The 27,761-nt window shown below is 37.8% G+C and overlaps 1 protein-coding gene across 1 annotated transcript; it reads right to left on the reverse strand.

Annotated features, from left to right (window-relative positions):
• Positions 1-63: 63 nt before the first annotated feature.
• Positions 64-27,723, reverse strand: VPS35 (VPS35 retromer complex component). The gene is made up of 17 exons (XM_006062766.3): positions 27,586-27,723; positions 17,892-17,990; positions 16,552-16,648; positions 15,712-15,835; positions 15,066-15,248; positions 13,307-13,520; positions 12,246-12,329; positions 11,690-11,799; positions 10,707-10,803; positions 10,453-10,601; positions 8,626-8,833; positions 8,061-8,216; positions 5,858-5,980; positions 4,107-4,286; positions 3,162-3,401; positions 2,557-2,700; positions 64-1,017 (listed from the first exon to the last, which is right to left on the reverse strand). The coding sequence occupies exons 1-17, from the start codon at positions 27,586-27,588 to the stop codon at positions 838-840; spliced, it is 2,391 nt and encodes a 796-aa protein (XP_006062828.1). The 5' UTR covers positions 27,589-27,723; the 3' UTR covers positions 64-837.
• Between the last annotated feature and the right edge of the window lie 38 nt (positions 27,724-27,761).

The raw sequence follows: 27,761 nt of genomic DNA on the forward strand, positions 1-27,761 counted from the left end.
TCTCCTTCAGTTAAAAAATAAATAAACTTAAAATAGATAGTATGAAAGGAAAAAGGTCCAAAATTGTTAATAGCAACTTTATTGTTTCACTGGTGAAAAAAAATCATAACTGTATGATGCATTTCCCCCTAAATTTACATCAATGAAGGTTATACATAAATTATATAGATCACAAATTTTCTATTTTATACTATTTAGAACAAAATTATTTTGATAAATATGTCCAGAAGACAACTTAAGTTCTTAATGGATGGCTGAGTCCAAATATGCAAAATATAGCTTCTAGTTTAGACCATGGTGCTTTAAAATCTTCAAACATGCATTAATATTCTCTAATTTTAGGGAAAATATTACACATGGCCTGATCTTGCAATTTGGAAGAAGCCCAAGCTGAATTTCACATACAGTATTCCTTTCCTCTAAATTAATTTCAGAACCAAGATACTTTCAGGTTAGTACTTCCAAGGAATGAAGGAAATTATACACTCAACAGTGAAACAAAACAGAAAAAACGGAAGGGGCGCTTCATTAGTAACAGAGATAAGTGGGGGTTTTTTGGCTTTTCTTGTTTCTTTTAAACAGATCACAGGAATTTTAAATAGCAGATCAATCATGCTACTTAGGATGAGCAGACAGACCTGAACACTTATGAAGTGAATAATTTTATTAAGGTCTTGAAGGTGAGTGTCCGGAGGTGCTGGGTAAAACACACCACAGGTAAGAAACGGGAAACCTACCTCAGCATTTCTGAAAGGCACAATCTATGGAAGGGAAGCCTAGTATAATAAAACCCTTACTGGATGTGCATGAAAAGGAGGATGGGAGCCTGACTCCTTTTTAAAGGATGAGACCCTCATAAATTGGCCCTTCAGATTCTGGTGATTCCCGCCTCAAGCGCAAGTGCTCCAGTGTGTTATGAAAATGTTTGTTAATCTGCTCTGTTTCTTCACTGGATTCAAGATTTGGGAGGTCTTCTCGAATCTTTTGGATAAGCTGATTCAAAACCTGAATAGTGACCTATAAAAGAATACATACAATTTCACAATCAAGTATGTACCATAAAAGATAATGTAATTTAATACGAACATCTTGAAGAGCTTTTGTTACTCTTAGAAGTTACCAGAATAATTATGAAAAAAAAAAAAAAAAAAAAAGAGATGTGAGAACATGATCCCTGGCTTCAGGAAAAACTATTGGCTATTCATCTAAAATATCAACAAACAAAAAATACTTAATGGAAAAAAAGAACTTCATAAACCTGTAAAAGAACAAAAGCAACATTTTATTTAACCTATAAATATTGATCAATCCCTTATTTGGGAATTACTCTATACTTGTGATAAATACTATTCAGCATTTGTAAATTCTTTTTTTTTTTTTTTTAAACAGAGAGTGACTGGTTCCAAATCGGGAAAGGAGTAACTCAAGGCTGTATATTGTCACCCTGCTTATTTAACTTATATGCAGAGTACATCATGAGAAATGCTGGGCTGGAAGAAGCACAAGCTGGAATCAAGATTGCCAGGAAAAATATCAATAACCTCAGATATGCAGATGACACCACCCTTATGGCAGAAAGTGAAGAGGAACTAAAGAGCCTCTTGATGAAAGTGAAAGAGGAGAGTGAAAAGTTGGCTTAAAGCCCAACATTCAGAAAACTAAGATCATGGCATCTGGTCCCATCACTTCATGGCAAATACATGGGAAAACAGTGACAGACTTTATTTTGGGGGCTCCAAAATCACTGCAGATGGTGACTGTAGCCATGAAATTAAAAGACACTTACTCCTTGGAAGAAAAGTTATGACCAACCTAGACAGCATATTAAAAAGCAGAGACATTACTTTGCCAACAAAGGTCTGTCTAGTCAAAGCTATGGTTTTTTCAGTAGTCATGTATGGATGTGATGGACTATAAAGAAAGCTGAGTGCAAAAGAACTGATGCTTTTGAACTGTGGTGATGAGAAGACTCTTGAGAGCTCCTTGGACTGCAAGGAGATCCAACCAGTCCATCCTAAAGGAAACTGGTCCTGAATATTCACTGGAAGGACTGATGCTGAAGCTGAAACTCCAATACTTTGGCCACCTCATGTGAGGAACTGCCTCATTAGAAAAGACCCTGATGTTGGGAAAGATTGAAGGTGGGAGGAGAAGGGGACGATAGAGGATGAGATGGCTGGATGGCATCATCAACTCAATGGACATGGGTTCTGAGCAAACTCCAGGAGTTGGAGATGGACAGGGAAGCCTGGTGTGCTGCAGTCCATGGGATCGCAAAGAGTCAAACATGACTGAGCGACTGAACTATTTTTATAAAATATTCATAAGCAAAAGAGATAAGAATTTTCTTGCACATAGGGAGCTCTTTTCTTAGATGCCATCCATATAGACAGAGAACTTTAGAGAATGAAAGAGACCAACTAAGTGGACTCTCCAAACTCTGACCCTTATAAACAAAAAAAGAAAGTATCAGAATGATAAACTTTTGTATGTATCAAATCTAAGAATAGGAAAAGAAAACATTATTTCACTAACAACAATTTACTATTCACTTACCGCATCATTTTCCTTTTCATAAAAATAGATATATCTGTTCAGGATTTCTATAAAAAGTTGCACTTGTAGAGAGGGGTCCATGCACTGATTTGCTATTTTCAGAGCTTTCTTTAGGCATTCCATTACCCTTTTGCCTCCATGCAGCTAGAAAAAAGGCAGTGAAGAGTATTAAAGAATATTAAAGAGACCAATGAATTACAAATGTCCCATTTCACACAAAGAAATAAACACACTACTATGGCTCTTTCATATTTTAAAAGGACACAAATTTAAATCCTCTTCACGTTTTAAAGTACACAGCAATATTTTAAAACAAATATATTGTTTTATATATTATATATTAAATGTTTTATATTTATTTTGTGTATTTTTAAAAGGAAGTGGTACAAACTTGTTATGTTGCAAAATCCTCAAAGTGGAGGCTTCACCACAGGATGTAACTCTCTATATATTACTGTTCATTTCATTTAACAAAGCAAATTTCCTGGCAGGTGTCTAAGCACTCTACCTATTTCACCTCCAAGGCACACCACCACAGCAGCTGTTCCCTATCAATGCTCCTTTCTCCTGTAACACTGCTGGTCAGGAACGACCTCCCATCTTACCTCCTCTCCGTTTTTGTCTGTGTTTCTGCCAGACCAGAAGAGATGTGCACAGGTGCTCACAGCTCGGCCCTGATCAGGCTTCTTCAGAAGTTTGGATGCAGCAAGAGCACACTGAGTCCTCAAGGGTTCATGGTTTTCTTCACTGAAGCACTTCATCCTCTCGAAAGTACCAATGATCAAGGTGATGGCAGCCAGTTGTGCTTTGGAATCACTGATTTCATCTTCGTACAGAGAAAATGCCTGGTGTACACAAAGCAGAAATGACCTTTAGAGACTATGTATTAGAGCATTTTCCAGTTATTTCCCAGCAAAGCCTCATCCTGTGAGTAGTTCAGATTAGAATATACATGTGCCCTTGGAGAGCCGTAAGACAAAGATGCTGACAAGTTGCAACAAAGAAACTTGCTTTAACTTTTAATCCAGAGATTCCAAACTGAATTAACAAAGGGATTTTTTTTTTTCCTCATGAAAGTTTTACCATGACACACTTGAAAATCCTCAAGCTCATTGAAAGTATGAAAGGATTAGTTAGTTACTCAGTCGTGTCCAACCCTTTGTGACCCCATAGACTGTAGCCCACCAGGCTCCTCCGTCCATGGGATTCTTCAGGCAAGAATACTGGAATGGGTTGCCATTTCCTTCTCCAGGGATCAAACCCAGGTCTCCCACACTGCAGGCAGACTCTACTGTGTGGGCCACCAGGGAAGCAGTGTCCAGTAATTCTGATCAATTTTTCTGCTCCAAACCAGTCAATAAAACCACAGTATTAAGAAGCACAGTATTTCCTATCAAGACGGTGGGAAAGGGGTGCTTTTTTTAAGAATAAATCCATGTGTACCACCATCATTAACATAAAACATAACATAACATAACTTAACATCATTAACATAACAAGTGACTGAACAGAGCAAACAGATTCATCCCAGAAAGAGAGCAGATCATCACCTGGGACATAAATTCATATGCTACTGTTTCATGATTTTCAAAACCAATTTCTCCAGCAGCTAGAGCCCCTTGAAGAAAAAGTCTTAAGGGTAATTCTGCCAGCTCTGCTTTGATCAAAGCACTAATAGTCTGGTGAGCAAATGAAAAAATCTTCTGGCATTTCTTTTCCCATTTGTCATCCTAAAAAAAAGAAAAAATAGTTTAAATTACCTTAAATTCAAGATTAACTTGCTTAAGAATATTCATTTTAAATAAAACTTTTATGGAACAAATAGGAAAAGTGGTAAAAGTTGAGTTCACAGTTTTCCTACTATCTTCCTGTCTCTTGTGGAGTCCACAAAGTAAATCAAGCAGGATGCCTTCTCAAAACAACCATTTGAGGCCACTGGCTTTGCAATTTTTGTATCTTTGGTATTTTTTTTTTCCTATCAGAAAAAGCAACATATTCCCAAATTGGACAAAATTTGGAAAATACATAAAAGAATTAAAAAAAATTTCTTTAAAACCATCCCTAAATCTACCACCTAGCAATAATCACTAATTACATTCTGATATTAATGTCTCCTTTCTTTTTCCTATGTAAATATTATGTAACTGGGATCCTCTGGGTATGGTTTTGTTTTCCGCTTTAAAGTACTTACTGAGAAGAGTTAAATTGGGCTCAGTGCTGTATGTAATTTGTATTCAACTTCTTTTCTTTCACTTATTTTATCATGATTTTCCTCATGATATTAAAATTATTTAAAATCATTTGAATCACTAGAAAATATCCCATAAAAAGGATATAGCATAATTTACTTTCTTTTGGAAATAAATGTAATATAACAAATGGTCTATAAACACAAAGCATTATTGAGTCCCTAATTTTTTCCTTAGTGTGAATTTTTAGAAGTGGAAATATTGGGTTTATTAAGGCTGTAGTTACATACTGCCAGAGTCTTCTAGAAAGACTGCAGTAATTCACATTCCCACCATTACTAGATGAGAATGAATTCACATCACACCATTGCCACTGCTGAACATTTTTCTTTTTTCTTTACCAGTTGATTTTTAAATAAGTTCACTATTATAATTACCAGTGAGGTTAAATATTTTATCCATGTTTGACCATACAAATTTCAGGTTAAAGCAATTGATTCTTCTCATCTTTAAGAGAGGTTAACAGTCACAGACTTTTACAAGGAATAAATGCAAGAATCCAAGTTTATAGTCCTTGGCACAGTGTATGGAGATAGTAATGTGCTAGCTGGTTTCTTTATTGTTACATTTACAAACATGTATCCATAAAATACGGGGAAAAAAGGAATTACATGACAGGCCGGCCTTATAAAAACTGGCCAAAGGCATGCTATGTCATGATTATACCTTGTTTCTCTATTAATTATTGTTTCTCCATTATGAGAATGTTCCTCCAATATTAGATCTTACTTAAGCATTCTCAGTCACATTGTGAAAAACTTACCAATGTCTCACAAGTGATCTTTAGACACAGGAAAAGCTTCAGCATCATTTAAACTGTTTGAATCTTTCATTTCTAAGTGTTTTTTTTAATGTGATTCCTCAACTAGTATGTAATCTATCAACATCACTATTAGTAATATTTAACACAGGACTAGTAATGAATTGAGTTATTGAAACTGGGATTTTATTACACCATTTTCTATTTGTACATGTTTGAAATTTTCTAGCATAATAAAGTAAAATACACACACAGAGGAAAAAATTAGTGACATACTTAAAAGTAAACCCACCACTTTAGAATTTTCTTTGTAGCGAAAAGCCAGCTGGTAAGCTGCAAATACCAAAGGTGGCAGTGTGAAGCGAATCCGTTGATTTCCACCAGCTCCAAAATGTTTTCGTGCTGTGTTTAAAATCTGACCAAAACAAAGAGACAAAACCCATTAATCTTTTCTGTAATATAGAAACTATAATTATTTATAAAATTAAGTGAGAGCTCTAATCATGATGATTGCTACTGTTTTTTGAATACAGTTTTATGGTATACTTTTACATTTCTTTTCTTGCCAAGTCATCACCATCGCCCAAGAGACAGATGCTCACCAGGCTCCTCTGCCCATGGAATCCTCCAGACAAGAATACTGGAGGGATAGCCATTCCCTACTCGGGGGGATTTTCGTGACCCAGGGATCGAATCTGTGTTTCCTGCATTGCAGGCAGATTCTTTACTATCTGAGCCACCAGGGAAGCCCATCTCACAAATGGGGAAAAGCTTGAGGTTCAGAGAGGTTGTATAATTTGTCCTAACTTACAGAGCTAGTCAGGGGCAGATACAGATTTAAATATATTTTCACACAGACATGTAAAAAGTATGCTGTGTTGATAAAGAGCACAGGCTCTGAAGACAGACACATTTAAATGTAGATTCTAACACTTACTATTTGTGTGACCCTGGGAAAATTACCATTTACCTTCTCTTAACTATAATTTTCACTCTCAGGGTTGTTGGGAAGACCAAATAACAGATGTAAAGTGTTATCAGTACTAACACATTGCATGTACTCAAAATACTGGCTACTATTATAATATAAAAAATATGCATATTGCTGGTATATCATGCCTCTTACTTCAGGAAAATATTAAGACCATTTAAGTCAAGGAATGGCAACCCACTCCAGTACTCTAGCCTGGAGAATCCCATGGATGGAGGAGCCTGGTGGGCTACAGTCCATGGGGTCACAAAGAGTCAGACACGACTGAGCGACTTGCCTTTAAGTCAAGGAAAATGGATTAAGAAACAAACATCTGGTTGTTTCAGAAAAACCACAAGAATTCATGAAATACTTTTTACTACGTGGAGACACAGTATGTGACACATTCAAGTTTTGTAAATTTCTTTGATATTGGTAGATGGGTAGGAAGAGAATGCATTCCCCCTTGAGAAAGTCAAAGGTAACGATCCTCACCTTAAAGGTGTTTCTTTACATGGCATAACCAACTGATCACAGGTGCAAAGCACACCTTCTAACTTTGGTTTGCAATGAAAAATGAAAACCCACATAGGCCATGTATGTGCATGACACAGAAACATGAGGGGATCAGTTAAAACATTTGAACAATCAGGCCAGCCATTAGGTCAGATCACACGCAGTGCACAGACTGCTTGATGCTAAACCAAGTCAAAGACGACTGCACTACAGACGTCAGCTTCTTTTTCACAATGGTTATGAGGGAGTACAAGAGTGTCAACTATGACAACGTCAACACAAGAAGTCAGGGCTCATCCTCAAATTAAGGTGTTCTTCATTACAACAGACTAACAGTTCCATGAATCCAACAATGGTTAAACAACTTTGCCCAAACAGTAATTAAGCCACTATCTGTGCCACCTTTCATACATTATCCAGTATCAGTCACCAATATCCTACTCAGGCAACATGTTTCATTCATTTCACAAAGGTTTATTAAGGACTAATGACAAAGAAAGGGAGAATCTCATCTCATTGTTTTTTGCCAGGAAAAGGGGGTTAAGAAAAAGGCAATTTTAAAGTCTTCACACATTTTTAATGTGGCCAACAAACACAACCTCTATTTGCAAACCTTGGAAACATAAACACAACTGCATATAAAGGTTGTTGCTCATACTTTAAAAGTTTATTATGAAAAACAACTGAACAATTCTAAAAGCAACAGTTCAGAAAGAAAAGAAGCATGGAATGATTACTGGATGGATACCCAACTAAAGGAAGATAGACTTTTCTACAATTCCTAAGAAGTCTTCAGAAGAAATTACAGCAACCAACTTGTTCTTCATAAGCTCCAGAAGTTTACAATTAATGCATTTAACCATAAAGTAAAAGTCCAGTTAATCTCTTACTCAGTTTCAATTCTTTTGAAACCTTTTAATACCACAAGCTGGATTAAACTATTTGAGACACATCTACATATGATTTCACAAGAAGCTGTTGAAGGGGTATAAGAAGAGTTAATTCATACCAAGTACTGTTGATCAGGGTCCTCAGACCGTAGAAGATGAATGAATCTGCCCACAAGGCTCTGCTCATCAGCAAAGTCCTCTGGGTCAGGTTCTTCTACAGGTTGATCTGGCTGATCCTGAATCAGTGTAGATACCAAATTCATTATGGAATCCACCTGTAGTATGGAAGACATGGAAACCGACTGGGGTGGAACATCAGCATGTAATGCCACTGACAAAAGTGCTTTTAGTTGTGTAAAGTTACAAAACAGTATCAACAACTTAATTCCTTTTTTCTTTAGGAAAGTGCATACATGTTGGTACACATCTAGATAAAAGTCTAGAAAGAGACAGACCAAATGTTAATTAAGAGCAGTATTCTCTTCCTGTGGGATTATAGTTACTTTATATTTTCTTCTTTATACATCTCCAATCTTCTTATTTATGTAATGAAAAAGCTACTTATAACTATTTTTTAGTAGTAAATGACCTTCCCCTCCCATCTCATGTGTCTGTCTCATTGTCTAAAACCATAACTACATTGTCTCTGTTTTCTAAATATATAGCATGTCAGTATTCTCTTACCTGGTCTTGAGAGACAATTTCTGTATTATAATCTAGAACATTACTAAGTACGTAACAACTCATGCTCTTTCTGGACTCATAGTCAAAATACTCAAAGAGTGGGTGGAAATGTTTTAATTTCAAGACTGTTAAAATATTGTTGTAAGTGTCAACAGGAATCTTCAAAAGTCTGGTGAGCTCCTTTGAAACTGCACTACTGGTAGCAATACTGCCAAAAGAAAAACAGCAGTCCTTTAGTGAGTAAATTAACCTCTGACATACACAAACAGCATCATTTTCATAGAAATTTGAAAATGTTCATTTACATATTAAAGGAGATGGGTGAAGTGAATCACACCATCTCAAAATACCCCAGTAACTTCCAAGGGAGGTCTATCAGATGTCTACCTAAACACACACATTTATTCATCTATTAAAGTCCTATAGATACAATAGGTTATGCTGGTCTACAATTCATGAACAGGTTGTTCATGGAGTTAAAAAAGACTGTCTAGAATGTGGTATTTCTAAGGGAAGTATTTTAAGTGGTAGTTAGGTTATTGCTGCTGCTGCTGCCAAGTCGCTTCAGTTGTGTCCAACTCTGTGCGACCCCATAGACGGCAGCCCACCAGGCCCCACCGTCCCTGGGATTCTCCAGGCAAGAACACTGGAGTGGGTTGCCATTTCCTTCTCCAATGCATGAAAGCGAAAAGTGAAAGTGAAGTCGCCCAGTCATGTCCGACTCTTAGCGACCCCATGGACTGCAGCCTACCAGGCTCTTCCGTCCATGGGATTTTCCAGGCAAGAGTACTGGTGTGGGTTGCCATTGCCTTCTCCGAGTTAGGTTTCTAGGGCAGTCAATAAGTACTGTATATTCAGGATGAAAAATCCACACAAAACTAGCAAGTCAAGAACATAATACATGAGACATAAATTATTTCTTCTGCATCAGATGTTGGTGAATAAGGAAAAGCAGGATAAAATTAGGAACATTCCAGGGTGACTGAGGAATATCCAGGCATTTATAAGACCTTTAGAGGCTGGGACTTCGAATTCTTTATTCTGTCTAATTTTACTTTTAAACTCACTTAGTAGGGAAGATAAAGATACAAAATTTATTTAAGATCTGGAATTTTTTTGATTCACACAAAAAATAAGAGTGACAAAAAGAGAAAGAGTTAAAAGAAAAAATAAGCCTTCCAGACGCAACTAAACCACTGGAAGAGAGATGGAAAACAAAAAGATTATGTGAGATGAAATGATAATATAGGGCAAGGAGGGGCCTAGCTTGACTCATGTTCAGAAGCAGTGGATGATGGGACAGTAAAGGGACTACTGGGAAAAGACAATAAGATCACAACTGCGCAAGCGGCCCCTAGAGGATGCAACAGGTCTAGGACAGCATAGTTGAAGAAGATGCAAGTACACAACAGAATATTCATACCACGCCTGAAATCAAAATCAAAGCTGAAAATAGAAAAAAATTTAAACCAATATAATTTTCACATCTTAAATACATACATGCATCCCTAATTTTTTCATAATTGACTCATCTGTTGGAAACTACTTATGGAAATACTAACTCACCATAAGTAGTTATACAAAGGGGTCTGAATGGAGACACGGGTCTCTAAAGATGCCTATGGTCTATGAGTGCCACTACCTCATCACTGTACACAACCAAGCAATTGGCTGCCACTTTCTGCCCTGGTTAGTACCAAGCATGTCAATCTAACAGATGTTTACAAAACAAGATGAACTCTAACATTTAAAAAAATAATTGCGAAAGAAAAACAAATCTGGGACAAAAAAGTTTTACAAAGGTTTTTATAAAAATGTTTGACTTACTGTTCAAGGTTGAGCTTATTAAATATCTCCACTGTTGTTTCTAGAACTTTATCAACATAGTCCACACGATCAGGATAACACTTCATAGCGAGATTAATGAGAGAGACTTGTAAAGATACAACATCCTCCGAAGGCATGTCTTGTCTAGACTGGAATGTTCAGAAAACCATGGAATTTATTTTAAACAATTACTAAAAGACTATCAGCTGAGAATTATGAAAGTGTTTAGAACTTAGGAAGAAAGTCATACAAACCTGTATTACTGTAGCCACCTGCTGTGAAAATATGTCAAAAAGTTTAATATCTGTTGGGATTCCAGGTCCATCTTCACGGTGAGCAAATAAAGCTAATCTAAAAAAGAAAATACTCTTTATTTGAAAACATATAGGGATCTGGGAAGTGGGATCATGGATGACATTTTACCCTTTCAGCTTTTCTCTCAATTCATTTTTAATGGAACAGTTTTACCGATGATGCCTTTTTCACTGCATTCTTACTTTATACCATATGCACCAGATTTTTAACAGGTCAATTCTGTCAAATTCTTTGAAGTCTAATTAAGTAGTCATGGATAGAACTGTATTAACATGACAAAATGTATTCAACAGCTATGATTATAAAAAGTAATCTCTAAAACGTAAAAAGTACATAGATAATTTTATGACACTGCATTTTTACTACTGTAAAGTTTAAAACACAACTAATTCCAAAAGCAGTCAAGTTAACTTCTATTTACCACATCTTAAACTACTCAAAACAATGTTAGTTCCGTTATCATTACTGTTTATCCTGATTACTTGAAAACTCTTCTTTAAAAAAATGCAGGAACAGAGTGATTACTTGAACATTCTTAATTATCTATATTTATGTCTACTTGATAAAGATTCCAGATCAAATTGTTTCCCTCTGAAAGATAACTTTCATCATTGTAAAACACAAGGTTTGCTCTTTGGTGATAAATGGATTTATAAAATTTAAATGTTGGGACTGTATAATGTCTTTAAACACCAATTAAATGCATAGATTAAAAATATTATCTCCATGCCTTCTGTTCAGCTAAGAGCTAAACTTCTCTCATGAGTAAGCCAGACAAGTACTTAGTAGATACTCAGACTTACAGAACTAGTGTAACTAAATCAAAATCATTAATAAAGATGTAAAAAAGAATTCACAAAAATGTTTTAAATTCACTATTCAAAAGTCAGAACACCTGCCCTTCAATACGGGAAACTCTTACCTATCAATTAAAGCAATGATTATGTTTTTCACATTTACATTTTGGTGTAACTCAGCACAGGCCCGAAGAAAAGGATTCAAAGTTTGAAGGTGGAATTCATCAGGGAAAACCTGAAAATCAAATGATAATCAATTATTACCAAAATCAACTAGCAAAAATCAATTAGTAAAAGCATTTTCTACTATATTCTGGACTTAATATTTAAAGCTCATATTTGTGGGGGAAAAAAATTCATTTTAACATTATACAAGAAAGTGCAAATACATCACTTTCAAGCCTCTCTAAACATAACCCCAGAAAGAAATATTCTGTTAACCAAAGTACATCTACAATTAAACTAAAACTAATGATACCTAGACAACTTGGAGGTTACTCTTTCCTATATTTTGGGAGGAAAAACCCATCAGTACAAAGACCATGTTATTGTATTAATAGGAGAAAAGGATTTATTCAGGAAAGCTTAATCTTTCTTCAATCAAGATTTTTCCCCCCAAAACAAAGAAAATTAATGAAATACAAAATGAGTTCTCCAAAAACCTGAAATGTTCTCATCTACCTGAATAATGCACTCCATGAGATATTCCTGAGCCAAAGCATCTCTGCAATTCACCACTTGCTCCAATATGCCGGTCAAAACAATCTGAAAGAAAAAAAAGATTTTAAGAATTAAAGAATTATTTTCAAAATCTTAAGTCACTCCTCCAGTAACATATTTGAACTACTAACTTACAAATCATATTTTAGGTTTTCCTGATCCATACTTCATTTCTAAACTGTAAAATTTTACAAAAGAATGTTTAAATAAAAAAATTCTGGGTTTCTATTTCGTAAAAGTCAAAGTCCATTTCATTGGTATTTTTTCTTTTATGATTTGTACTTTTTGTGTCCTAAGAAAGCTTACCTAATCCAAGGTTATAAAGACTTCCTTTGTGTTTTCTTCTAAAAATTCCAGTTGCAAATTTCACACTTATGACTTTGATCAATTTTTTTGAGTTCCTCTGCATAGTATGAGAATGGGTCGCAATTCAGAGGCTTGGTTTGCATACAGATGTCCAATTGTTCCAGAATCACTTGCTGAAAAGGTTGCCTTTGCACCCTTATCAACAATAATTGACTATATACACGTGAGTCTATTCTGGATCATCTCTTCTAGGGGTCAGCAAATCTAGTTTAATGACCATTTTTGTATATTGTTTCCATATTATCTTCGGCTGCTTTTGCACTACACTGGCAGAATTTAACAGCTGCAAACTATATGGCTTGTAAAACCAAAAAATAAGTACTATTTGGTCCTTTAAAGAAAAAGTTTGCTAATTCCTGATTTATTCTCCACTGATGTATTTATCCCTTTCACCAATATCACATTACTTTATTGTAGCTTTAGAGTAAATCTATAGTAAAATAAATCTCAATGTAAAGAAAATTGGTATCTTGATAATGATAATACTGAGTCTTCCAATCCACAAACACAGACTCAAATATATCTTTTAGTTTATTTAAGTCTTCTTTGATCAACAATTTTCAATGCAATATTATTTTTTAAATATTTTAATTTCAAAAATCAGACTTTATATATCTCATGACATAAGAAAAGATGAGAAGTAAAAAGATATAAACCTGTTTGTAACGTTCCACATTTACACCTTCCAACTGACTAAGGCGCACCAAATTTGTTCCCACTAAAATTCTCAGTTCTTGTCTTTCTCGTTCTCTTTTTTCTCTATCTCGGCTATGTCCCTGATGCTGCATTCGAACCCAGAGCTTGTTCATTTCTGCAAAGTTGAGTAGGACAAAATCCATGGAATCACTGATATCACCAGTTGTTTCTTCACTGCAAAGAAACAGTTGGAAAAACCTTTATACACAGTATTTAAATATAGGAACAATGTACTACTATTCTTCTTCTTTGTGCATTTCCTTTTTACCTCTTTAATACACCAAACGCTTCATGAAAGACATCTTCAACTACACTGTCTTAATGCTCAATTTCAAGAGGAAGAGAGAAAAGAATATCGGGGAGGGGACACAGTTCCAAGTTTAGAGGGACAAAATGCTCCCCCCACTCCTTTTGGGGCTTCCCAGGTGATACTAGTGATAAAGAACCCAAAATCTAAGAGATGTGGGTTCAATCCCTGGGTTGGGAGGATTCCCTGGAGGAGGGCATGGCAACCCATTTCAGTATTTTTGCCTGGAGAATCCCAGGACAGAGGATCCTGGCAGGCTACAGTCCATGGGGTCATGAAAAGTCCGATACAACTGAAGCAACTTAACCACTCCTTTTCCTGGGCCAACTAAACTTGTTCTTAGAATTGTATTCCATTAATTCGAAAAGCCTTAAAAAATGGACACTTGGGTCACTGTTAACTCATTTTATTATTGAGTATTTTATGTTTGCAATTGAACTATAAACTCTGTAAGTTCTGTAAGGTAAAAGACCAAGTATTTCTTGCTTATTTTTACATTTCCTAAGATGGGGAAATTAGTAGTTTTCAAAACTTTTTGCTGATTACTAAATTAATACTCAAAAACTGAATCATATCATAACACAGCAAATAACCTCACCGTCTTCTCTACACTGTTAAATTTTTATCTTTTCAACACCATTTAAATTTTTGTCATATGCATGGTTAAAGTTTTATTATAGCTTTTCTTTTAAAAAGGAAATGATATAGATGTACTAAAAACAACTAAAATATACACATTAAGAAATGAATATAGAAACTTTTTAAAAAGGGAAATAAGTTCCTCAATCAAGGGAACTTGTCATGTGACTAGTTCACCCAACTGGATAAAGACCATCTGCCATCTTTGTGGGATAAAAGCACAACGGACTCAGATGCTAGAATATTGGTTGCATAAGACACAGCTCTCTCTGAATGGCTCCCCCCACTCCTACCCGTTTTGGAGTTAATATATAATTTGTGTGCATAGATAATTAAAATCACATACTCTGGGGTAACTAGAAGTTGCTAAATTATAAAAACTGATTAGACATTCAAGAAACAATATGAAAACTGGCTAGCTCATAAGAAAAGTTAAACATACTTTGTTATTTTATCACAAATACAATTTTCAAAATGTAACTCATTTAAAAAGTTGTATTTTCAAAGAGTATCTGATGGAATGGAAAAATGCTCTCAATTATGCTAAATTAAAAAAGCAGGTTCTAATAATCTACACATAATTTTTATAAGAGTACATTTTATATCACATCCCATATACTGTGTCTCAAAGGAAATCTATATACAAAATGCTACCAGTGGCTGACTCTGGTAGGAGAATTACTGATATTTATTTTCTTCTATATACTTTTCATATGTTTTACAACAACAACAATAAAAATACTACACCTAAATCAAGAAAGAAAACCACTTACTCTGTTGGCTCCCCTTCATCAGGTAAGATGTTTCTGGTACACTGAAGTAGATAATTTCGAAGAAATAGACCTCTCAAGGGATGCTGCACACCACGGCACATTTCTACCAAATCTTTCAAAATATCTTTCCTGGACTGAGGAAATGACTTGACGTATACAACTCCAACTGTGATCAACAGATAACTAGAAGAATGAGGCAACATTTGATTAGAAATAAAATACTCAAGAATTTGACTATATTCAAACACAATATATACAAACATGAAATAAACAAGACAGTAAGCAGGTTTTCTCCTATGCAATAAAGAAAATATCATCTAATTTAAAATGTAACTGTTTACAGATACCCTTCCATTTATTTACAATATCACCTTTAAACACATTAGGACTCTTAACTGTCATGATATTAACTTTTCTAGTAGTCAAGAAATTAGAATATGTCCATTTTTTTCTATTTTCAAAGTTCCTCAATAATCTATAATAAATAGTTATTTATACTTCACAGCCTTAAAAAATCACTATCAAAATGTGATTCTTAACCTCAATTCATTAAGAAATTAAATAACTTTAAACCTGCTGATTTTAAAGGATGTAACACAAAGTGGGAAATGCAGATATAAAAGCCCACAGAATCTTAATAACTTACAGCCTTGGGATAATGTTTCCGGCATACTGTACAAGTTCATAGAGATCTGCCACTTTTCTTCCTTTAGCAAATTCATCTGTCAGGTAAACTTCCAAGTAGTGCAGTTCATCAGAAATAGCCATATCTTTTAATTATCATTAAGGATTTAAAGCTAAGTCAACCTAAGAATGTTGACTCTACAACTTGTTGGACTCATTAAATTGGGCAAATTTCTTTTCTTGGTATTGCAGTTTTTTCTTTATTTATTGGGGGCTGGGGCATGCCCCACAGCTTGTGGGATCTTAACTCCTCAACCAGGGATTGAAACTGGACCATGGCAGTGAAAGCCCAGAATTCTAACCACTAAACCACCAGGGAACTCCTATATTGGGCAAATTTCCTAAATGTTAGTCATGTAAGAAAGCATGTTTAAATTAAGTAAAGACAGAACTTCTTCTGGGCTTTCCTGACTTTAAGGGTTTTTAAAGATGTCTGGTAAAGCAAAACAATAAAAATAAGATTGCCTGTGAGACTACTTAAGGGTTTTGAAATGGCAAATCATTGATGTCCTTTACATGTCAGAGTCCAGCCTGACAAAATCTTAGCATTAAAAAACCATTTGCTTAATACTTTCAATACCCTTCATGAGTAGTCTGAAAACTGAAATATAACAACAAGCCACATAAAGAAGTGTAAGCACAAAACAGGGGTTTCTGGTACTCTTCTCAGCACATTTGCATGGAGAAGTACTACTTAAGACAATGAGAAATAATACAACTTCCAAAAAACCTAGGGAACAAGCAAATAAGCCTTATCAAGAAAATAGTATGATCAAAATGTTCTTCAACATTCAAAAGATACAAAGTTCATAGTAGCTCTTTGGTGATAACATAGAAGTCCGCAGTTCACCAAGCATATTAGAAGCATGTTTCAGAGCATCCATAAGCTTGTTTTTGTCCTACAGAAAAACCAAGAGCGTTGGTGAGAATGCTTAATTTAAATAAACATTTAACTTGGCTATACAAATTTTAATCACGGATCTATTACACAGTTTTAAAAGTATACAGCACCTAAATTATTTTAATCACATAAAAATCAAGTTTAATTTCACCTTGCCTTCACTTTACTGAAAAGAGTAAGATAACGTAATTCCTCACCAGGCTGCAAAGCTTAGTAAATCTCATTTATCTAGGACCACAAGCTTTCTGGCAATAACTCAAATCTTTACAGTCCTGGCAACTATTAAACTATAGCTCCATTAATTTATCTTTTACCTGTAAGCAAGAAAACTGGCATACTGATTCTTTTGAAAGAAAGTTACTATTCTGACAATGGCTTGGTCATAGGTTAAACACTCTTCAGAGATGTCTGGAATGACTACTCTTTAAGTATGCTTTTCTCCTCACAATGTCCGTATGCCCCACTTAAGACATAAACATAGACAATTCCTCTAGATACAGAAACACTGTTCATACACAGAGATAGGAGCAAGCAATAGCAAGCTCCATGCCACCCATCTTCTCCACTCCAAGAGTTTTGTTTTTACAAACTGGTTTGCAAGAAAAACAATACAATAGATACAACTGGTTAAAAGAGCATATTATTACTAAGCTTTAGAACTCTAAGACACTTTACAAAGGCAAGATATTATCATCATCATCAATACAGAAATTTATAATTTAAGTACCAGCCTATTTGGTTCCATTTCTTAAATTTTATTCCAGAGAATCTATAGTTTCTACACAGATAATCTACTCTTTCAGAATATGAATAGTTTTTAAAAGCCTTCAAGATAGAGGGGAAAGGCTGAACAATTCAAATTGAAAGCATTTTAAACCAATATTTATTAAGCAACTATTATATGTCAAGTACTCCTCAGGTTTGAGGTACAGAACTGATGAGGCCAGTAGTTCAGGTCAGATATGGAGATAACACAGTGATGCGTAAATAGAAGGCAGGGTCTCCCATCCTCATGGAGCTTACATTCTGGTAGGGAAGACAGACAATTTCAAACCACAAGTATAAAGGTAAATAAATATTTCAACAGGGCTATCTACTGAAACTGCTCCACATAGCGCCTGAGGGAGCTGAAGCTGAATATTAGATTTACCAGAGCAGTAGTGCTAAGGCTTTAGAAAACACAGCCTAACATTCCCAGGAACACGCAGACTACAACTGTGCCTCTCACACTGTCGTCTTACCAGGCATCTCTTCATCTGGAATGACTGGACCTTCACAGCCTGTATGGCTTCATCCAAGAGTTTTTCCTGCTCATCCTGCGGTGACTGCTGTGTTGTAGGCTAAAAAAAATTTTTTTAAATCTCCTATTAATGTGTCATTGGAACTCTCATCAAGCAAATCTGTTATTTTTATAGGTCCAGCCATAGTTTACATTTACAAAGCTTTCACATAAGGCTCATTCCAGTTCTACATCTCAGACTCATTTATCAATTTTTGACAACTGAACAGAGAGCCGTGCCGTTACTGAAGTTAATAGCATAAGACTGTTGAAGGAGAAAACTAATAGATACAGAGAATGTCTTCTCAGAAACTGACTCAACATTCCTGTAGCAGATTGTCTTCAAAGAAATAGAAGGTGGTGGTTTATGGCTGCCTATGCTCTGCTGCTGCTGCTAAGTTGCTTCAGCTGTGTCCGACTCTGTGTGACCCCATAGATGGCAGCCCACCAGGGTCCCCCGTCCCTGGGATTCTCCAGGCAAGAACACTGGAGTGGGTTGCCATTTCCTTCAATGCATGAAAGTAAAAAGTGAAAGTGAAGTCGCTCAGTCGTGTCCGACTCCTAGCAACCCCACAGACTGCAGCCTACCAGGCTCCTCCGTCCATGGGATTTTCCAGGCAAGAGTACTGGAGTGGGGTGCCATTACCTTCTCCTAATACACTCTAAATCCACCTAGAACATAACCAATCTGTGGTGGTGAAGTAGTCTAACCCAAATCTCTAAAAGCTTCCTTTTTTCCTAAACTACCTTTCATCTGCATCTTAGTCTATTCTTAGGAAGACCAAGGAACTAGTTTACGAGAACACATATCCTCTTAGGCAATATATAATGAGGGACTAAACAGCTTAGAAATGAAATAGCTAAAACTGTTGACAGTGACTTGTAGTAGAACACCACAGAGAGTACACTCCCTCAAGGATCTACCGTATCATTTCAAATACAGACAGCTACAGTTATAATGGACAAAATACATCCGTACAGTCTTCTTTTTGCCATCAGAAAAATCTGCTTGCAAAATGAATTAGATCTACCTGTGAACAGAATTAACCACTCCATCCTTGTGTTGAATAAACACTGTGTTTACACCTCTGCTACAGCAGGCGTTACATTATAACTATAAATGATGGCTATTTTCACATCCTTGGAACCCAACACATTGCCAGACACGTAATGGATGCTTCATAAATGTTCACTGTCTGAATGAGTAAGCTGGTTTTAGATTATGTTTTTAATAAAAAGCAACTAAAGAATCAACAGATGAATGGATAAACAAATTATGTTATATACATATAAGGAATATTACTCAATCATAAGGAGTGAAGTATTGATAGATGCTCTGTGAACTACAAAAAGGTTATTTAAGTAAAAGAAATCAGACATGGAAGACCACACACTGTGTGACTCCACTGATATGAAATTAAGGCATAGCTCAGAGATACTGCACGTTCAGTTCCAGACCACAGCAGAAAAGCAATATTGCAATAAACTGAGTCACATCAATTTTTCAGTTTCATATGTTTACACTGTACTGTAGTCTATTAATTAAGTCTGCAACAGCATTATGTCTAAGTAAATAATATATATACCTTAATTTAAAAATAATTTATTGCTAAAAACTAACCATCATCTGAACCTTCAGCAAATTTTTGCTGGTGCAGGGTCTCACTTTGATGTTGATGGCTGCTGAGTAATTAGGATGGTGGTTGCTGAAGGTCATGGAGGCTGTGTTAATTTCTTAAAATAAGACAATAATAAAGTCTGCCTCATGGACTGGCTCTTTCTTTCACGAACGATTTCTCTGTAGCATGTGATAGTCTGATACCATTTTACCCATGGTTCCGTTCAGTTGTTCAGTCGTTTCCGACTCTTTGCGACCACATGAATCGCAGCACGCCAGGCTCCCTGTCCATCACCAACTCCCGGAGTTCACCCAAACTGATGTCCATCGAGTCGGTGATGCCATCCAGCCATCTCATCCTCTGTCGTCCCCTTCTCCTCCTGCCCCCAATCCCTCCCAGCATCAGAGTCTTTTCCAATGCGTCAACTCTTCGCATGAGGTGGCCAAAGTACTGGAGTTTCAACTTTAGCATCATTCCTTCCAAAGAGAACTTCCCAAACTGGAGTCAGTTCTCTCAAACCCTGTGTGCTCAGTAGCTCAGTCATGTCCAACTTGTTGGACTGTCACCTGTCGGGCTCCTCTGTCCATGGGATTCTCCAGGCAAGAATACTGGAGTGGGTTGCCATTTCCTGCTCCAGGGGGTCTTCCTGATCCAGGGATCAAACTTGCCTCTCCTGCATCTCCTACACTGGCAGGTGGATTCTTTACCACTGTGCCACCCGGGAAGCCCCTCAAACTGCCCTGCTGTATTCACTAAGTTTACATAACATTCTGAATCCTGCACTGCCATTTTCAACAGTCTTCACAACATCTTCACTGGGGTGGAGTTCATTTCAAGAAACCACTTTCTTTACTCCTTCATACAAAGCAACTCTTCATCTGTTAAAGTTAGATCAGAAGACTTCACAATTCAGTCACATCTTTAGGCTCCACTTCTGATTCTAGTTCTCTTGTTATTTCCACCACATCTTCAGTTACTTCCTCCACTGAAGTCTTCAACCAACCAAGGTCATCCATGAGGACTGGAATCCACTTCTTCCAAATTCCTGTGTATGTTGATTTTTTTGACCTCTTCCCTTCAATCACAAACGTTCTTAATAGCTTCTAGAATGGTGAATCCTTTCCAGAAGTTTTTCAATTTGCCCAGATTCATCAAAGGAATTATTATCTGCGGCAGCTACAGCCTTTTGAAATCTTTTTATTTGGCTACACTGGGTTTTAGTTGCAACACGTGGGATCTTCAATCTCTGTTGCAGATGCAGGATCTTTAGCTGTGGCCATGTGAACTCTTAGTTGTGGCATGTGAGATTTAGGTGAGATTTAGTTCCCTGACCAGGGATGGAACTGGGCGCCCTCATTGGGAACGCCGAGTCTTAGCCACTGGACCACCAGAGAAATCCCTGAGAGGTATTTCTTAAATAATAAGACTTGAAATTCAAAATAACTCCTTGATCTGTGGGCGACACAATGGATGTTGTGTTAGCTAGCAGGAAAACAATATTCATCTCACTGTATGTCTCCATTAGAACTCTTGGGTGTTAGGTATGTAATCAATGATTATTAATATTTCGAAAGCAATCCTTTCTTTTCTGAGCAACAGGTCTCAACAGTGAGCTTAAAACATTCAGTGAACGATGTTGGAAACAGATGTGCTGTCATCCGGGCTTTGTTTTTCCATTTATGGGCACAGGCCCTACTTCATAAGGACCCTAGGATTTTAGGAATAGTAAACGAATACTGGCTTCAACTTAAAGTCATCAGCTGCACTAGCCCCTAACTCAGCCTATTCCTGAAGCCAGACATTGACTTCTCTCCGGCTGTGAAAGTCCTAGATGGTATTGTCTTCCAATAGAAGGCTGTTTTGTCTACAAGGAAAATCCTTGTTTAGTGTAGCCACCGTTATCAATTATCTTATCCAGATCTGCTAGGTAACTCGCTACGGCATCTACATCAGCATTTGCAGCTTCACCTTGCATTCTTATGGTATGAAGATGGCTTCTTTACATATACCTTATGAACCAACTTCTGCTAACTTCAAACTTTTCTTATGCAACTTTCTTACCTCTCTCAGCCTTCACGGAACTGGAGAGGGCCTTGCTCTGAATCAGGCTTTGGCTAAAGGAAATGTGACGGCTGGTTTGATCATCTATCCAGACCGCTAAAACTTTCTCCATATCAACCATAACGCAGTTTCACCTTCTTCTCATTCATGTGTTCACTGGAGTAGCACTTTTAATTTCCTTCAGTAACTTTTCCTTTACATTTACAACCTGGCTAACTGTTTGGTACAGGAGGCTAAGCTTTGGACATGTCTTCCTCACTGAGCTTAATCATTTCTAGCTTTTGATTTCACTTGAACTCTTTCAACTCTTCCTTTCATTTGAACACTTAAGAGACTATTGTAAGGCAATTAATTGGCTTAATTTCAATACTGTTGTATCTCGGGGAATTGGGAGGCTCAAGTAAAGGGAGAGTAATGGAGAAGAGCTCGTCAGGGGGCAGTGAGAATATACACACTTATCAATTAAGTTTGCAGACTTATCTAAGTACAGTTTGTGTCACCTCAAAACAATCACAACTGATCACCATAACAAATATGATAATGAAAAAGTATGAAATACTGTGAGAATTACCAAAATGTGACACAAAAACACCAAGTGAGCAAATGCTGTTAGAAAAATGGCACCAAAAAGACTTGCTAGATGCAGGATTGCCACAAATTTTCAATTTGGAAAAAAAAAAAAAAATGCAGTAAAGCAAAGCACAATAAAATGAGGTATATTTGCATCCAGAATAGGAAAAGCATCCATAGAAACAGAAAGCAGACTGGTGGTTAGCAGGAGGGACAGTGGATGAGTAACTGCTTAAAGAGTACAGGGTTTCCGTTTTGGGTGGTAAAAATGTTTTGAAACTGAGTTTCCCTAGGGCATACTTCTTCATAAGCATAAATAAATATCAAAGAAAAAGTTCAGTATCTTTTATACTGAACACTAACTCACACAACAAAACTAATAGTGTAAAATGTTGACAAGGAGCATGTGCATTTAAGGATTCTGACTTACATGAAATTCACTATTCATCACGGGCTAGTTCTCTGAGACCAAGCAACGGTTTGGGTTTTTTGGCTCCTTATCTCTGGATGCAATAGATTTAACAATTATTAGAATCAATGGATTTCACTAGGTTCAGAAGGCCAGCAGAAATTTTTATTGTGATAAAACATACATATTAGAAACATGTATGTTAGAAAATTTTTATTGTGGCAAAACATACACAATGTAAAATTTGCCATTTTAATCATTTTTAAGAGTGCAGTTCAGCAGCATTAAGTACATTCACACTGTTGTACAGCCACTGCCACCATCCATCTCCAGAACTTTTTCACCTTTCCAAAAGTAAACTCTGTGAGCAATAAACAGTAACTTCCCATCCCCCACTCCCACCCTAGGCAACTACCACTTTCTTTGTCTAAGAGCTTGACTTCTCTGCTAAGTCGCTTCAGTCGTATGCGACTCTGTGCAACCCCATAGATGGCAGCCCACCAGGCTCCCCCGTCCCTGGGATTCTCCAGGCAAGAACACTGGAGTGGGTTGCCATTTCCTTCTCCAATGCATGAAAGTGAAAAGTGAAAGGGAAGTCGCTCAGTCGTGTCTGACTCTTTGCGGCCCCATGGACTGCAGCCTACCAGGCTCCTCCGTCCATGGGCTTTTCCAGGCAAGAGTACTGGAGTGGGGTGCCATCGCCTTCTCCAAGACCTCATATAAGTGGGAATTATACAACATCCATTCTTTTGTGTCTGGTTTATTGCACTTGGCATAATATCTTCAAGGTTCATCCATGTTGTAGCATATGTCAAAATGTCCTTTTTAAAAACTTTACTTTATTTATTTATGGCTGCACTTGGTCTTCATTGCTTTCAGTGGGCTTTCTCTAGTTGTGGCAAATGGGGGCTACTCTCTACTTGTGGTACTTCTCTCTTACTGCGGACTACGGGTTCTAGGGCTCTCGGCTTAGCTGCCCAGTGGCATGTGGAAGATGTGGCAATCTTCCCAGACCAGGGATCGAACCTGTGTCCCCTGAATTGGCAGGCAAATTCGTAACCACTAGATCACCAAGGAGATCCAAAATTTCCTTCTTTTTGAGGCTAAATAATATTCCATTGTGTGTATATACCATTTTGTTTATCCATTCATCTGCTGATGGATATTTGAGTATAGTACTACCTTTTGGTAGAAAGTGAAGAGGAACTAAAAAGCCTCTTGATGAAAGCGAAAGTGGAGAGTGAAAAAGTTGGCTTAAAGCTCAACATTCAGAAAACGAAGATCATGGCATCTGGTCCCACCACTTCATGGAAAATAGATGGGGAAACAGTGGAAACAGTGTCAGACTTTATTTTTTTGGGCTCCAAGATCACTGCAGATGGTGACTTCAGCCATGAAATTAAAAAGACGCTTACTCCTTGGAAGGAAAGTTATGTCCAACCTAGATAGCATATTGAAAAGCAGAGACATTACTTTGCCAACAAAGGTCGGTCTAGTCAAGGCTATGGTTTTCCAGTGGTCATGTATGGATGTGAGAGTTGGACTGTGAAGAAGGCTGAGTGCTGAAGAATTGATGCTTTTGAACTGTGGTGTTGGCGAAGACTCTTGAGAGTCCCTTGGACTGCAAGGAGATCCAACCAGTCCATTCTGAAGGAGATCAGCCCTGGAATTTCTTTGGAAGGACTGATGCTAAAGCTGAAACTCCAGGAGTTTGGCCACCTCATGCGAAGAGTTGACTCCTTGGAAAAGACTCTGATGCTGGGAGGGATTGGGGGCAGGAGGAAAAGGGGATGACAGAGGATGAGATGGCTGGATGGCATCACTGACTCGATGGACGTGAGTCTGAGCGAACTCTGGGAGTTGGTGATGGACAAGGAGGCCTGGCGTGCTGCGATTCACGGGGTCGCAAAGAGTCGGACACGATTGAGCGACTGAACTGAACTGAACTACCTTTTGGCTACTGTGTATAATTATATGGCAAATAAAAGTGTGGTTATAAAAAGGCTGGGTTCATGCTCAGTCTCTAAATCATGTCCAATTCTTTGCAATCCTATGGACTGTAGTCCCCCTGGCTCCTCTGTCCATGGGATTCTCCAGGCAAGAATACTGGAGTGGGTTGCTATTTCCTTCTCCAGGGGATCTTCCCAATTCAGGGAGCGAACCCAAACACAGGTTCTGCATTGTGTCTCCTGCATTGGCAGGTGGATTCTTTATCACTGAGCCATCTAGGAAGGCCTATAAACAGATTTCAAACGATTCAAAAATATTTGTATAGAATTGACTAGACTCAGTAATCTGTAAGCCAATTAGCAAATTTTTTCTATTTTGTACCAACTGGGTTTAAAATTAATAGAGAAGTATATATACAAAATGTAGAAAATAAAGAGATAAAGCTATAATAAATAAATGTACTTTTACATATTACTTGTAAGACAATGCAGCTGGCTATTCTAAAGGAACACCTAGATGCCCTTCCTGCCAAGTATGGGACTGAACAAGTCAGTTTAACATGAACACGATTTCACTATACACAAATTAGGTAACCAATGACCCCTCACTCATAAAAGTCATTTACAAATGACTCTGTACATAGCAGTTATATATATCAGAGAAAAATGGAAACACTAGAGTCAAGATCAAATTAACATTTGTGATTAGGCCCCTTTTACCCCACACATTCAAGCCAAATAGCCCTCACAAGTCTACAGTTAAAAGGTGCAAAGAAAACAAAGGTCACTATGAACATATCACTTATAAAACTAGTTCCAATTCAAACAATGTGCTTTCATTTCCTCTTGCAGCAAACAAGGATAATAGAAATACTTGTATCATTGTTATGAGTAATAAAGTGAAATGACACCAATAAAGCTTGAAAATTGCTTAGCAGTTAGTAATAAGCAATCCACCTAAGTGTTCTCATCATTATTATATTTCCCATAGATACCAGCAATTATCTACAACCATCCTAGAGACTTGTCGATCTCTCCACTCATATAGATGTTTTCAAGATAGATGTAATCAAACAATGCAATGTTAATCAACTATAAAATGAAAATAACACATCTCACAACGATACAGAATTTCATTATGTTAATGAAAACACTATGTTTAAAATGACGGTAAGACACAAAATAGCAATTGAAGTAGGGATGGGAACATCCAAACATGTATTTTAACACCAGCATCTCCAATTTCATTTACCAATAAATTTCCCCAGGAACCCTATGATGGCACACACCAGGACTGTTTACTTCCCCCAGCTTTATCTACTAGCAATACACATTCTTCTCCACCTAGAAAATTCCTACTCACTGTCCTCAGAATCTCAGTTCACATGTTACTTCCTGTAATCTTTCCCATACCCCCCTGAACGTTCTCTCCTTTCATGGCCCCACAGCACTGAACTGACGGACTGTCCTCAGTACTCAGGCTGTACTACATTAAGTTCCGTAAGCATGTCTTCTGCTAGACTCTTAAGTTCTTTGAAAGCACGGGCTATGTTTTCAGTGTCCAGCACAGTGCATGACATAAAAGACACACAAGATGCATGATAAATTGAACTGAATCCTAGATTTTAGAACTGGGAAGGGCCAAAAAAAGAACATTTATTTTCAGACGCAAAAAGGAGACTCAAAGAAGAATGAGTGACTTGCCCAAGTCACAGAGACAGTGGTTGTGACAAGACTACCACTGAAGTTTTCTTTCCCAGTAAAATTCGTGAGGACAGTACAGGGTGTCTCCTTCACTGTTCCAAACTGGTTCCTCATGCACAGAACGGGGATATACAAGAGATCCTCAAGTAGGTGCTTTTCTATTACAAACACTATAAATGTCAATCCATAAATGTTGAGAAACAGACAAATGCTAGTTTAATTTTTGCACCATTCTTATATCAATTCCCAAATAAGAATTCAGAGAAATAAGCAGAATCACCTCGTACAGCATCATATTATATGAAAGCAATGTATGTCAAACATTTTGCTTTTTGGCATTAGCGCATTTAAACCGAAGCCTGTTTCCAGGCTTACAGGTTTTGAGAAGCCTGTCTACACAAACTGAATAGTGAGATAACTAAAACTGATACTGTACACCAACATGCAAAAACATTATTTATACAGTACAGGCTATGTCAAACGCTAATAAAATGCAAGTGACAACTTGCCTTTGGGGAAACTAGACACAAGGATTCACATTTTGAGGAAGTTCAAGTTCACCAACCAACAGCTACACCACGATTTGCTGCCAGCATGGAGAAGCGCTAAGGAGAATGCCTACTTCCAATATGTAAAAGACCTGGATTTTATCAATGGGGAAGTCAGTAAAAGAGCCAGGGCGCCCAATGAACAAATGTTAAAGGAAACAAGCAGTCTCTTTTTTGTCTCTCAGAATTAATGGATATCAGATAGTATGAGTCCTTCCAGGAAATTCACCTAAGCCAGTCCCTAGAATTCTCTGACACACACTGCAATCTAAGAGGCCTATGAGGCTAAAAAAGGCCCGGGCACTATTAAGGACCCTCCAGAAGGTATTTCTTGCACAAGAAAGGGACACGAAAGCACTACCAGGCACAAAGGTGGAACCGTCAGCAAGGGAGCAGCCTTTGGGCGGGTCCCAACGCCACCTCTGAGCCTCAGGCCCTCCGTACGCCCCCGTTCCAGCCAGACGCCCAGACCCAGCACTAGAGATCCCCTCAAGGCGGGGCAGTGGCCAACTCCACTCAGAGGGCTCGCAGGCCCTTACTGACTCTCAGAGCTACGGAGCGAATACACCCCCTCAAAGAGCAACGGCCATGGCCAGGCGCCGCCGCGCCCCCGATCCCGGATCGGCCCGCCTGCGGCCTTCCCCGGCCTGTCCCCCAACCCGCAGGCCAAGCCTGGCTGGTATTAGCCCCGACCCGGCTGCTGGGCCCCGACTCCGCCTGCACGGTTCCAAACGGTGGGAGCGAGCAGTGGCTGGGAAAAGGGTCAGCCCGGGGCCCGACGCCCCTCAGCACTCACCATGGCGACTCCTCTAAGCCTGCAGCGAGAAGCACCCACCCCGCGCGGAGCCTCCCGCGGTCAGGTGACTCTGCGGCCCCTCCAAGCCCCGCCCCCTCTAGCTCCGCCTTCGGACCCAGCAGACTGCTCCTCGATTGGTCCCCTAACTCCCGCGTATTTATTGGTCCCTGTCACTT

The sequence above is a fragment of the Bubalus bubalis genome, chromosome 18, assembly GCF_019923935.1.
Source record: "Bubalus bubalis isolate 160015118507 breed Murrah chromosome 18, NDDB_SH_1, whole genome shotgun sequence".
Lineage (NCBI taxonomy): Eukaryota > Metazoa > Chordata > Mammalia > Artiodactyla > Bovidae > Bubalus > Bubalus bubalis.

Coding starts and splice junctions, on each gene's coding strand:
- VPS35 (XM_006062766.3), bottom strand. Junction 5,981..8,060: donor ACCCTGATCAACAGTACTTG/GTATGAATTAAC, acceptor TGTTTTGGTCAG/ATTTTAAACACAGCACGAAA. Junction 3,402..4,106: donor CATATGAATTTATGTCCCAG/GTGATGATCTGC, acceptor TGTGTACACCAG/GCATTTTCTCTGTACGAAGA.